This window comes from Ranitomeya variabilis, chromosome 1 (assembly GCF_051348905.1).
Source record: "Ranitomeya variabilis isolate aRanVar5 chromosome 1, aRanVar5.hap1, whole genome shotgun sequence".
Taxonomy (NCBI): domain Eukaryota; kingdom Metazoa; phylum Chordata; class Amphibia; order Anura; family Dendrobatidae; genus Ranitomeya; species Ranitomeya variabilis.
The window spans coordinates 23,806,248-23,819,843 of record NC_135232.1 but is presented as its reverse complement, the minus strand read 5'-3'; the positions used below and the strand labels follow the sequence as shown (position 1 = coordinate 23,819,843).

The 13,596-nt window shown below is 46.1% G+C and overlaps 1 protein-coding gene across 2 annotated transcripts in view; it reads left to right on the top strand.

The window, feature by feature from the left end:
• ANKRD55 (ankyrin repeat domain 55) overlaps positions 1–13,596 on the top strand; it is a 123,703-nt gene that overhangs the window by 74,333 nt on the left and 35,774 nt on the right. For both annotated transcript variants that reach the window (XM_077281396.1, XM_077281395.1), the window contains exon 4: positions 49–158. In XM_077281396.1, coding sequence (XP_077137511.1) covers positions 49–158 — 110 coding nt within the window. The remainder of the gene's footprint in view (positions 1–48; positions 159–13,596) is intronic.

The window sequence follows — 13,596 nt, the reverse complement described above, 5'->3', positions numbered from 1 at the left end:
GCACGAGACTGGCGCCTGTCTTGCTGAGTTCATGGCTTCCTCTTGCAGGGTTGGCTCGAGGGCTGCATGAGTTTGCTCAGGAACGGAGCCAAGCAGAACATCCCCGATAAAAATGGCAGACTTCCTCTTCACGCTGCCACTGCGGAGGCGGATGTCAGGTAAGTCGCTGGTGATGGCCGCGGAGATGTAACCAAAGACCCCCTTATGTCTCCGCTCTGCCCTGCGGCCCGGGCCCATTATCACATGGAAGGGAATGGGGCAGCGGCCCTGGGGCCACCAACAGCTAAGGATATGGGGGTCTGCACGCAGTATACAGTGTCACCCCGACCAACATATCCCATCATGTAAAAGATGGGGACAGGGAGAGACCCCTACTCTTAAAAGGAGAGACCCCTACTCTTAAAAGGAGAGACCCCCATGAACAATGGACCAATGTGCAAAAGCACTAATACAGACCCCAGACCAAACCCTCTATATACAGACTGGACTCCTTATATACAGATCCCCAGACTAGACCCTATTGTATACAGACAGACCCCAAACCAGACTCTATATATGCAGACCCCAGACCCTCTGTATACAGACTTCCAGACAAGATCCCCTATATACAGACACCATACCCTCATTATACAGACCTCAGACCGGACTCCCTATACATATACAGATCAAAACCAGACCATCTATATACAGACACCAGACCAGACCCTCTATATACAGACCCCAGACCGAAGTCCTTATATACAGACCCCCGACCAGTCCCCCTATATACATACCCCATTTATACAGATCCCAGACCGGACTCCCTGTATACAGACCCCAGACCAGATCCCCTATATACAGACCCCAGTATACAGACCAGAGATGGAACTCCCTATATACTGACCACAAACTAGACTCCCTATATACAGAACCCAGACCGGAATCCCTATGTACAGACCGCATATTGGACTCCCTATATACCGACCCCAGATCAGATCCCCTATATACAGACACCAGATCCCCTATATACAGACCCCAGACCACTATACACAGACTTCCTATATACAGACCTCAGACCTGACTCCCGATATACAGACCCCAAAACGGACTGACTCCCTATATATAGAGACCTGACTCCTTATATACAGATCTGTTATGACCCCAATGGCAGAGGGTCTCAGGAATCAATACCAAGTCTGCAAACACAAAAAAACAGCTCATAGGGCAGTGGTAACTGGGCTGACCATATATCTAATCCTAGCAACACAAATAGAAGTAGCCGGGGAACGTGCCTACGTTGGTTCTAGACGTCTCGCGCCAGCCGGAGAACTAACTAACCCTAGAAGGGAAAAGAAAGACCTTTCTTGCCTCCTGAGATAAGACCCCAAAAAGTTGGATACAAGCCCCCAACAAATAATAACGGTGAGGTAAGAGGAAAAGACAAACATAAGAATGAGCTAGGTATTTAGCAAAGAGAGGCCCACTAGCTAATAGCAGAATATAGTAAGATGACTTATATGGTCAGCAAAAACCCTATTAACCCCTTAATCCCGTATGACGTACTATACCGTCGAGGTGGGGTGGGCCTTAATTCCCGGTGACGGGATAGTACGTCATACGCGATCGGCCGCGCTCACAGGGGGAGCGCGGCCGATCGCGGCCGGGTGTCGGCTGCATATCGCAGCTGACATCCGGCACTATGTGCCAGGAGCGGTCACGGACCGCCCCCGGCACATTAACCCCCGGCACACCGCGATCAAACATGATCGCGGTGTACCGGCGGTATAGGGAAGCATCGCGCAGGGAGGGGGCTCCCTGCGGGCTTCCCTGAGACGATCGGTACAAGGTGATGTACTCACCTCGTACCGAACGTCTTCTCCCTGCAGGCCCCGGATCCAAAATGGCCGAGGGGCTGTATCCGGGTCCTGCAGGGAGCACTTCCGGGTCGGAGCAGGCTGCAGATGAAAGCTGCAGCCTGCTCCGATGAAAGTATGATCGCAGATCTGATAGAGTGCTGTGCACACTATCAGATCTGCGATCTGTGATGTCCCCCCCTGGGACAAAGTAAAAAAGTAAAAAAAAAAATTTCCACATGTGTAAAAAAAAAAAAAAAAAAAATCCTAAATAAATAATAAAAAAAAAAATATTATTCCCATAAATACATTTCTTTATCTAAAAAAAACAAACAAAAACAATAAAAGTACACATATTTAGTATCGCCGCGTCCGTAACGACCCAACCTATAAAACTGGCCCACTAGTTAACCCCTTCAGTAAACACGGTAAGAAAAAAAAAAAAAAAACGAGGCAAAAAACAACGCTTTATTACCATACCGCCGAACAAAAAGTGGAATAACACGCGATCAAAAAGACGGATATAAATAACCATGTTACCGCTGAAAACGTCATCTTGTCCCGCAAAAAACGAGCCGCCATAGAGCATCATCAGCAAAAAAATAAAAAAGTTATAGTCCTCAGAATAAAGCGATGCCAAAATAATTATTTTTTCTATAAAATAGTTTTTATCGTATAAAAGCGTCAAAACATAAAAAAATGATATAAATGAGGTATCGCTGTAATCGTACTGACCCGACGAATAAAACTGCTTTATCAATTTTACCAAGCGCAGAACGGTATAAACGCCTCTCCCAAAAGAAATTCATGAATAGCTGGTTTTTGGTCATTCTGCCACACAAAAATCGGAATAAAAAGTGATAAAAAAATGTCACGTGTCCGAAAATGTTACCAATAAAAAGTCAACTCGTCCCGCAAAAAACAAGACCTCACATGACTCTGTGGACCAAAATGCGGAAAAATTATAGGTCTCAAAATGTGGAGACGCAAAAACTTTTTTGCTATAAAAAGCGTCTTTTAGTCTGGTTTCACACTTGCATTTTTATCTGCATGCGTTTTTTTAAAAAAACCGCATGTGTGAAAAAATGCATGTAAACGCAGTAAAACGCATGCGTTTTTATAGAAAAACACAAGAAAACAAGAAAAAAACAAAAAACCCTAACCCTACCCCTAACCCTACCCCTAACCTGAAATACGTGGCACTGAAATACGTGGCACTGAAATATACGTTTATATACGTATATACGTATATAAGTGCCACGATATTTCAGTGGCCACGTATATAAGTGCCACGTATTTAAGTGCCACGTATTTAAGTGCCACGTATTTAAGTGCCACGTATTTAAGTGCCACGTATTTACGTGCCACGTATTTACGTGCCACGTATTTTTCAGTGCCTGAAATACGTGGCACTGAAATACGTGGCACTGAAATATCGTGGCACTGAAATATCGTGGCACTGAAGAATTTACGTGCCACGTATTTTTCAGTGCCTGAAATACGTGGCACTGAAATACGTGGCACTGAAATACGTGGCACTGAAATACGTGGCACTGAAATATCGTGGCACTTAAATACGTGGCACTTAAATACGTGGCACTTAAATATGTGGCACTTATATACGTGGCACTTATATACGTGGCACTTATATACGTGGCACTTATATACGTGGCACTTATATACGTGGCACTTATATACGTGGCACTTATGACTGTCAGAAAATGTTCAGTAAACGGTTAGGGGTGAGGTTAGGGGTAGGGTTTCAGGTAGAATTGGGGAGTTTCCACTGTTCAGGCACATCAGGAGCTCTCCAAACGCGACATGGCGTCCAATCTCAATTCCAGCCAATTCTGCGTTGAAAAAGTAAAACAGTGCTCCTTCCCTTCCGAGCTCTCCCGTGCGTCCAAAAAGGGGTTTACCCCAACATATGGGGTATCAGCGTACTAGGGACAAATTGAACAACAACTTCTGGGGTCCAAGTTCTCTTGTTATCCTTGGGAAAATAAAAATTTGGGGGGCTAAAAATCATTTTTGTGGGAAAAAAAATATGTTTTATTTTCACGGCTCTGCGTTGTAAACTGTAGTGAAACACTTGGGGGTTCAAAGTTCTCACAACACATCTAGATAAGTTCCTTGGGAGGTCTAGTTTCCAATATGGGGTCACTTGTGGGGGGTTTGTACTATTTGGGTACATCAGGGGCTCTGCAAATGCAACGTGACGCCTGCAGACCAATCCATTTAAGTCTGCATTCCAAATGGCGCTCCTTCCCTTCCGAGCTCTGTCATGCGCCCAAACAGTGGTTCCCCCCCACATAGGGGGTATCAGCGTACTCAGGACAAATTGGACAACAACTTTTAGGGTCCAATTTATCCTGATACCCTTGTGAAAATACAAAACTGGGGGCTAAATTTCATTTTTGTGTAAAAAAAAAAAAAAAATTATTTTCACGGCTCTGCGTTATAAACTGTAGTGAAACACTTGGGGGTTCAAAGTTCTCACAACACATCTAGATAAGTTCCTTGGGGGGTCTAGTTTCCAATATGGGGTCACTTGTGGGGGGTTTGTACTGTTTGGGTACATCAGGGGCTCTGCAAATGCAACGTGACGCCTGCAGACCAATCCATTTAAGTCTGCATTCCAAATGGCGCTCCTTCCCTTCCGAGCTCTGTCATGCGCCCAAACAGTGGTTCCCCCCCACATAGGGGGTATCAGCGTACTCAGGACAAATTGGACAACAACTTTTAGGGTCCAATTTATCCTGATACCCTTGTGAAAATACAAAACTGGGGGCTAAATTTCATTTTTGTGTAAAAAAAAAAAAAATTATTTTCACGGCTCTGCGTTATAAACTGTAGTGAAACACTTGGGGGTTCAAAGTTCTCACAACACATCTAGATAAGTTCCTTGGGGGGTCTAGTTTCCAATATGGGGTCACTTGTGGGGGGTTTGTACTGTTTGGGTACATCAGGGGCTCTGCAAATGCAACGTGACGCCTGCAGACCAATCCATTTAAGTCTGCATTCCAAATGGCGCTCCTTCCCTTCCGAGCTCTGTCATGCGCCCAAACAGTGGTCCCTCCCCACAAATGGGGTATCAGCGTACTCCAGACAAATTGGACAACAACTTTTGGGGTCCAATTTATCCTGATACCCTTGTGAAAATACAAAACTGGGGGCTAAAAAATCATTTTTGTGAAAAAAAAAAAAAATTTTATTTTCACGGCTCTGCGTTATAAACTGTAGTGAAACACTTGGGGGTTCAAAGCTCTCAAAACACATCTAGATAAGTTCCTTAGGGGGTCTACTTTCCAAAATGGTGTCACTTGTGGGGGGGGTTAATGTTTAGGCACATCAGGGGCTCTCCAAACGCAACATGGCATCCCATCTTAATTCCAGTCAATTTTGCATTGAAAAGTAAAATAGCGCTTCTTCCCTTCTGAGCTCTGCTATGCGCCCAAACAATGGTTTACACCCACATATGGGGTATCGTCGTACTCAGGACAAATTGCACAACAACTTTTGTGGTCTAATTTCTTCTCTTACCCTTGGGGAAATAAAAAAATGGGGGTGAAAAGATCATTTTTGTGAAAAAATATGATTTTTTATTTTTACGGCTCTGCATTATAAACTTCTGTGAAGCACTTGTTGGGTCAAAGTGCTCAACACACATCTAGATAAGTTCCTTAAGGGGTCTACTTTCCAAAATGGTGTCACTCGTGGGGGGTTTCAATGTTTAGGCACATTAGGGGCTCTCCAAACGCAACATGGCGTCCCATCTCAATTCCAGTCAATTTTGCATTGAAAAGTCAAATGGCGCTCCTTCCCTTCCGAGCTCTGCCCTGCGCCCAAACAATGGTTTACACCCACATATGGGGTATCAGCGTACTCAGGACAAATTGCACAACAATTTTTGGGGTCCAATTTCTTCTCTTACCCTTGGGAAAATAAAAAATTGGGGGTGAAAAGATCATTTTTGTGAAAAAATATGATTTTTTATTTTTACGGCTCTGCATTATAAACTTCTGTAAAGCACTTGTTGGGTCAAAGTGCTCACCACACATCTAGATAAGTTCCTTAGGGGGTCTACTTTCCAAAATGGTGTCACTTGTTAGGGGTTTCAATGTTTAGGCACATCAGGGGCTCTCCAAATGCAACATGGCGTCCCATCTCAATTCCAGTCAATTTTGCATTGAAAAGTCAAATGGCGCTCCTTTGCTTCCAAGCTCTGCCATGCGCCCAAACTGTGGTTTAGCCCCACATATGGGGTATCAGCGTACTCAGGACAAATTGTACAACAACTTTTGGGGTCTATTTTCTCCTGTTACCCTTGGTAAAATAAAACAAATTGGAGCTGAAATAAATTTTGTGTGAAAAAAAGTTAAATGTTCATTTTTATTTAAACATTCCAAAAATTCCTGTGAAACACCTGAAGGGTTAATAAACTTCTTGAAAGTGGTTTTGAGTACCTTGAGGGGTGCAGTTTTTAGAATGGTGTCACACTTGGGTATTTTCTATCATATAGACCCGTCAAAATGACTTCAAATGAGATGTGGTCCCTAAAAAAAAATTGTGTTGTAAAAATGAGAAATTGCTGGTCAACTTTTAACCCTTATAACTCCGTCACAAAAAAAAATTTTGGTTCCAAAATTGTGCTGATGTAAAGTAGACATGTGGGAAATGTTATTTATTAAGTATTTTGTGTGACATATGTCTGTGATTTAAGGGCATAAAAATTCAAAGTTGGAAAATTGCGAAATTTTCAAAATTTTCGCCAAATATTCGTTTTTTTCACAAATAAACGCAAGTTATATCGAAGAAATTTTACCACTATCATGAAGTACAATATGTCACAAGAAAACAATGTCAGAATCGCCAAGATCCGTTGAAGCGTTCCAGAGTTATAACCTCATAAAGGGACAGTGGTCAGAATTGTAAAAATTGGCCTGGTCATTAACGTGCAAACCACCCTCGGGGCTTAAGGGGTTAAAATATCCACGCTGGATATTCAAGAACCCCCGAACCGTCTAACGGCCGGGGGGAGAACACCAGCCCCCTAGAGCTTCCAGCAAGGTCAGAAATCACATTTAGTACAAGCTGGACAAAAATAGTAGCAAAGCAAGTAACTCAAAAAACAAAGAAGCAAGACTTAGCTTAATTTTGCAAGAGCCAGGACCAGCAGACAGGAGCAACAGAAGGATCTGATTACAACGATACCAGGCACTGGACTAAGGATCCAGGAAGTTAATATAGCGACACCCCTGGACTAACGACCCAGGTGAGTGCCAAACAGAAAAAAGACAATCCCAGAGTCATACCACTAGTGACCACAAGAGGGAGCCAAAAAGTCTAATTCACAACAGTACCCCCCCCTTAAGGAGGGGTCACCGAACCCTCACCAAGACCACCAGGGCGATCAGGATGAGCAGCGTGAAAGGCACGAACTAAATCGGCCGCATGCACATCAGAGGCAACCACCCAGGAATTATCCTCCTGACCATAGCCCTTCCACTTGACCAGATACTGAAGCCTCCGCCTGGAGAGACGAGAATCCAAGATCTTCTCCACCACGTACTCCAACTCGCCCTCAACCAACACCGGAGCAGGAGGCTCAACAGAAGGAACCACAGGTACAACGTACCGCCGCAACAAAGACCTATGGAACACGTTGTGAATGGCAAACGACACAGGAAGATCGAAGCGAAAGGACACAGGATTAAGGATTTCCAATATCTTGTAAGGACCGATGAAGCGAGGCTTAAATTTAGGAGAGGAGACCTTCATAGGAACAAATCGAGAAGACAGCCATACCAAATCCCCAACACGAAGTTGGGGACCCACACCGCGGCGGCGGTTGGCAAAACGCTGAGCCTTCTCTTGTGACAACTTTAAGTTGTCCACCACATGATTCCAGATCTGCTGCAACCTATCCACCACAGAATCTACCCCAGGACAGTCAGAAGGCTCCACATGTCCCGAGGAAAAACGAGGATGGAAACCAGAGTTGCAGAAAAATGGCGAAACCAATGTAGCGGAACTAGCCCGATTATTAAGGGCAAACTCAGCCAACGGCAAGAAGGTCACCCAATCATCCTGATCCGCAGAAACAAAACACCTCAAATAAGCCTCCAGAGTCTGATTAGTTCGCTCCGTTTGTCCATTAGTCTGAGGATGAAAGGCAGACGAAAATGACAACTCAATGCCCATCCTAGCACAAAAGGATCGCCAGAACCTGGAAACAAACTGGGATCCTCTGTCAGGCACAATATTCTCAGGAATGCCGTGTAAACGAACCACATTCTGAAAGAACACAGGAACCAGATCGGAAGAGGAAGGCAGCTTAGGCAAAGGTACCAAATGGACCATCTTAGAAAAGCGATCACATACCACCCAGATGACAGGCATGCCCTGAGACACCGGGAGATCTGAAATGAAATCCATGGAAATGTGTGTCCAAGGCCTCTTCGGGACAGGCAAGGGCAAGAGCAACCCGCTGGCACGTGAACAGCAAGGCTTAGCTCGAGCACAAGTCCCACAGGACTGCACAAACGACCGCACATCCCGTGACAAGGAAGGCCACCAAAAGGACCTAGCCACCAGATCTCTGGTGCCAAAAATTCCCGGATGCCCTGCAAACACCGAGGAATGAACCTCGGAAATGACTCTGCTGGTCCACTTATCAGGAACAAACAGTCTGTCAGGTGGACAAGAGTCAGGTCTACCAGCCTGAAATCTCTGCAACACACGTCGCAAATCCGGAGAAATGGCTGACAAGATAACTCCCTCTTTAAGAATACCAACTGGTTCTGCGACTCCCGGAGAGTCAGGCACAAAGCTCCTTGAAAGAGCATCAGCCTTCACATTCTTTGAACCTGGTAAATACGAGACCACAAAGTCAAAACGGGAGAAAAACAATGACCAGCGGGCCTGTCTAGGATTCAGGCATTTAGCAGACTCGAGATACATCAGATTTTTGTGATCAGTCAAGACCACCACACGATGCTTAGCACCCTCGAGCCAATGACGCCACTCCTCAAATGCCCACTTCATGGCCAACAACTCCCGATTGCCAACATCATAATTCCGCTCAGCAGGCGAAAACTTCCTCGAGAAAAAGGCACAAGGTCTCATCACAGAGCAACCAGGGCCTCTCTGCGACAAAACGGCCCCTGCCCCAATCTCAGAAGCATCCACTTCAACCTGAAAGGGAAGTGAGACATCAGGCTGGCACAAAACAGGCGCCGAAGTAAACCGGCGCTTCAACTCCTGGAAAGCCTCCACGGCTGCAGGAGCCCAGTTAGCAACATCAGAACCTTTCTTGGTCATATCCGTCAAAGGTTTAGCAAAGCTAGAAAAATTAGCAATAAAACGACGGTAGAAGTTAGCAAAACCCAAGAACTTCTGAAGACTCTTAACTGACGTGGGTTGAGTCCAATCATGAATAGCACGGACCTTGACTGGGTCCATCTCCACTGCAGAAGGGGAAAAAATAAACCCCAAAAAGGGAACCTTCTGTACTCCAAAGAGACACTTTGAGCCCTTAACAAATAAAGCATTCTCACGCAAAACCTGAAACGCCATCCTGACCTGCTCTACATGCGAGTCCCAGTCATCAGAAAAAAACAGAATATCATCCAGATAAACGATCATAAATTTATCCAGATACTTCCGGAAAATATCATGCATAAAGGACTGAAACACTGAAGGAGCATTAGAGAGCCCAAAAGGCATCACCAAGTACTCAAAATGACCTTCGGGCGTATTAAACGCGGTTTTCCATTCATCTCCTCGCTTAATGCGCACAAGGTTGTACGCACCACGAAGATCTATCTTGGTAAACCACTTGGCACCTTTAATTCGGGCAAACAAGTCTGACAACAGAGGCAAAGGATACTGAAATTTAACAGTGATTTTATTCAAAAGCCGATAGTCAATACAAGGTCTCAAAGATCCGTCCTTCTTGGCCACAAAAAAGAATCCCGCACCAAGAGGGGAAGAGGAAGGACGGATATGCCCCTTCTCCAGAGATTCCTTGACATACGAACGCATTGCGGTATGCTCAGGTACAGACAGATTAAATTGTCTTCCCTTAGGAAATTTGCTACCTGGAATCAAATCTATGGCACAGTCACAGTCCCTATGAGGAGGCAGAACACTGGACCTGGACTCGCTGAACACATCCTGATAATCAGACAAATACTCAGGAACTTCCGAAGGAGTAGAGGAAGCAATAGACACCGGCGGGGAATCACCATGAATACCCTGACAGCCCCAATTTGACACAGACATTGCCTTCCAATCCAAGACTGGATTATGAGTCTGTAACCATGGCAGCCCCAAAACGACCAAATCATGCATTTTATGCAGAACAAGAAAACGAATCACCTCCCGATGTTCAGGAGTCATGCACATGGTTACCTGTGTCCAAAACTGCGGTTTATTTTCCGCCAATGGCGTAGCATCAATACCCCTCAGAGGGATAGGATTAACCAACGGCTCAAGAACAAAACCACAGCGCTTGGCAAATGACAGATCCATAAGACTCAGGGCAGCACCTGAATCCACAAACGCCATAACAGGGTAAGAGGACAATGAGCAAATTAAAGTCACAGACAAAATAAATTTAGGTTGCAAATTACCAATAGCGACGGGACTAACAACCCTTGTTAGGCGTTTAGAGCATGCTGATATAACATGTGTAGAATCACCACAGTAAAAACACAACCCATTCTGACGTCTATGATTTTTCCGCTCATTTCTGGTCTGAATTCTATCACATTGCATCAAATCAGGTGTTTGTTTAGACAACACCACCAGAGGATTAGCGGTTTTGCGCTCCCGCAAACGCCGGTCAATTTGAATAGCCAGCGCCATGGAATCATTCAGACTTGTAGGAATGGAGAAACCCACCATCACATTCTTAATGGCTTCAGAAAGGCCATTTCTGAAGTTTGCGGCCAGAGCACACTCATTCCACTGAGTAAGCACGGACCATTTCCGAAATTTTTGGCAATACACTTCAGCTTCATCCTGGCCCTGAGAAATAGCCAGCAAGGCTTTTTCTGCCTGAACCTCAAGATTGGGTTCCTCGTAAAGCAATCCGAGCGCCAGAAAAAACGCATCAATATTTGCCAATGCCGGATCTCCTGGCGCTAGCGAGAAAGCCCAATCCTGAGGGTCGCCCCGTAAAAAAGAGATAACATTTTTAACTTGCTGAACTGAGTCTCCAGATGAACGGGGTCTCAGAGATAGAAACAATTTACAATTATCCCTGAAATTCCTGAACTTAAATCGGTCTCCAGAAAACCGTTCAGGAATAGGTATTTTAGGTTCAGACATAGGACTACTGGTAACAAAATCTTGTATGCTTTGCACACGAGCAGCAAGCTGGTCCACACTTGTAATCAAGGTCTGGACATTCATGTCTGCAGCAAGCTCAAGCCACTCAGAGGTAAAGGACAGGAAGAGAGGAAAAAAAAAAAAAATTCAGAATTTCCTTTCTTATATCCCACTTCTGCAATGCATTAAACATTCAATGTTGGCCTGGCATACTGTTATGACCCCAATGGCAGAGGGTCTCAGGAATCAATACCAAGTCTGCAAACACAAAAAACCAGCTCATAGGGCAGTGGTAACTGGGCTGACCATATATCTAATCCTAGCACCACAAATAGAAGCAGCCGGGGAACGTGCCTACGTTGGTTCTAGACGTCTCGCGCCAGCCGGAGAACTAACTAACCCTAGAAGGGAAAAGATAGACCTTTCTTGCCTCCAGAGAAAAGACCCCAAAAGTTGGATACAAGCCCCCAACAAATAATAACGGTGAGGTAAGAGGAAAAGACAAACATAAGAATGAGCTAGGTATTTAGCAAAGAGAGGCCCACTAGCTAATAGCAGAATATAGTAAGATGACTTATATGGTCAGCAAAAACCCTATTAAAATATCCACGCTGGATATTCAAGAACCCCCGAACCGTCTAACGGCCGGGGGGAGAACACCAGCCCCCTAGAGCTTCCAGCAAGGTCAGAAATCACATTTAGTACAAGCTGGACAAAAATAGTAGCAAAGCAAGTAACTCAAAAAAACAAAGAAGCAAGACTTAGCTTAATTTTGCAAGAGCCAGGACCAGCAGACAGGAGCAACAGAAGGATCTGATTACAACGATGCCAGGCACTGGACTAAGGATCCAGGAAGTTAATATAGCGACACCCCTGGACTGACGACCCAGGTGAGTGCCAAACAGAAAAAAGACAATCCCAGAGTCATACCACTAGTGACCACAAGAGGGAGCCAAAAAGTCTAATTCACAACACAGATCCCCAAACTAGACCCTATTGTATACAGACCCCAAACCAGAATCTGTATACAGAGGGTCTGAGGACTGTATATATAAACACCAGACCGCCTATATACCAACCCCCAGACCAGATCCCCTATATACAGACCTCAGACCGGAGTCCCTATATACAGACCAAAACCAGAACCCCTATACAAACCCTAGACCTGAGTCCTTATATACAGACCCCAGACCATTCCTAAACTCATATCTCAGACCTCTCATTATTGGGAGTGCCCACACTGGACCATGTCTCAAAGCCCATCCTTACATTTTCGGTTGCTCTCTAGCAGATGGTAGTCAGTGTCCTCCTCCACTACAGCAGATGTGATGATGGCGGCCTGTTCTGGGGGGTCACAGTCCAGTAGATGTGATGACGGCGGCCTGTTCTGGGGGTCACAGTCCAGCAGATGTGATGATGGGGGCCTGTTCTGGGGGGTCACAGTCCAGCAGATGTGATGATGGCGGCCTGTTCTGGGGGGTCACAGTCCAGCAGATGTGATGATGGCGGCCTGTTCTGGGGGTCACAGTCCAGCAGATGTGATGATGGCGGCCTGTTCTGGGGGGGTTACAGTCCAGCAGATGTGATGATGGCGGCCTGTTCTGGGGGGGTCACAAACCAGCAGATATGATGATGGGTGCCTGTTCTGGGGGTCACAGTCCAGCAGATGTGATGATGGCGGCCTGTTCTGGGGTGGTCACAGTCCAGCAGATGTGATGATGGCGGCCTGTTCTGGGGGTCACAGTCCAGCAGATGTGACGATGGCGGCCTGTTCTGGGGGGGTCACTAACCAGCAGATGTGATGATGGCGGCCTGTTCTGGGGGTCACAGTCCAGCAGATGTGACGATGGCGGCCTGTTCTGGGGGGTCACTATCCAGCAGATGTGATGATGGCGGCCTGTTCTGGGGGTCACAGTCCAGCAGATGTGATGATGGTGGCCTGTTCTGGGGTGGTCAAGGTCCAGTGGATGTGATGATGGCGGCCTGTTCTGGGGGTCACAGTCCAGTAGATGTGATGATAGGGGCCTGTTCTGGGGGGTCACAGTCCAGCAGGTGTGATGATGGCGGCCTGTTCTGGGGGTCACAGTCCAGCAGATGTGATGATGGTGGCCTGTTCTGTTCTGAGGGTCACAGTCCAGTAGATGTGATGATGGGGGCCTGTTCTGTTCTGAGGGTCACAGTCCAGTAGATGTGATGATGGGGGCCTGTTCTGGGGGTCACAGTCCAGTGGATGTGATGATGGCAGCCTGTTCTGGGGGTCACAGTCCAGTAGATGTGATGATGGCGGCCTGTTCTGGGGGCAGCAGATGTGATGACGGCGGCCTGTTCTGGGGGTCACAGTCCAGCAGATGTGATGATGGGGGCCTTTTCTGGGGGGTCACAGTGCAGCAGATGTGATGATGGCGGCCTGTTCTGGGGGCAGCAGATG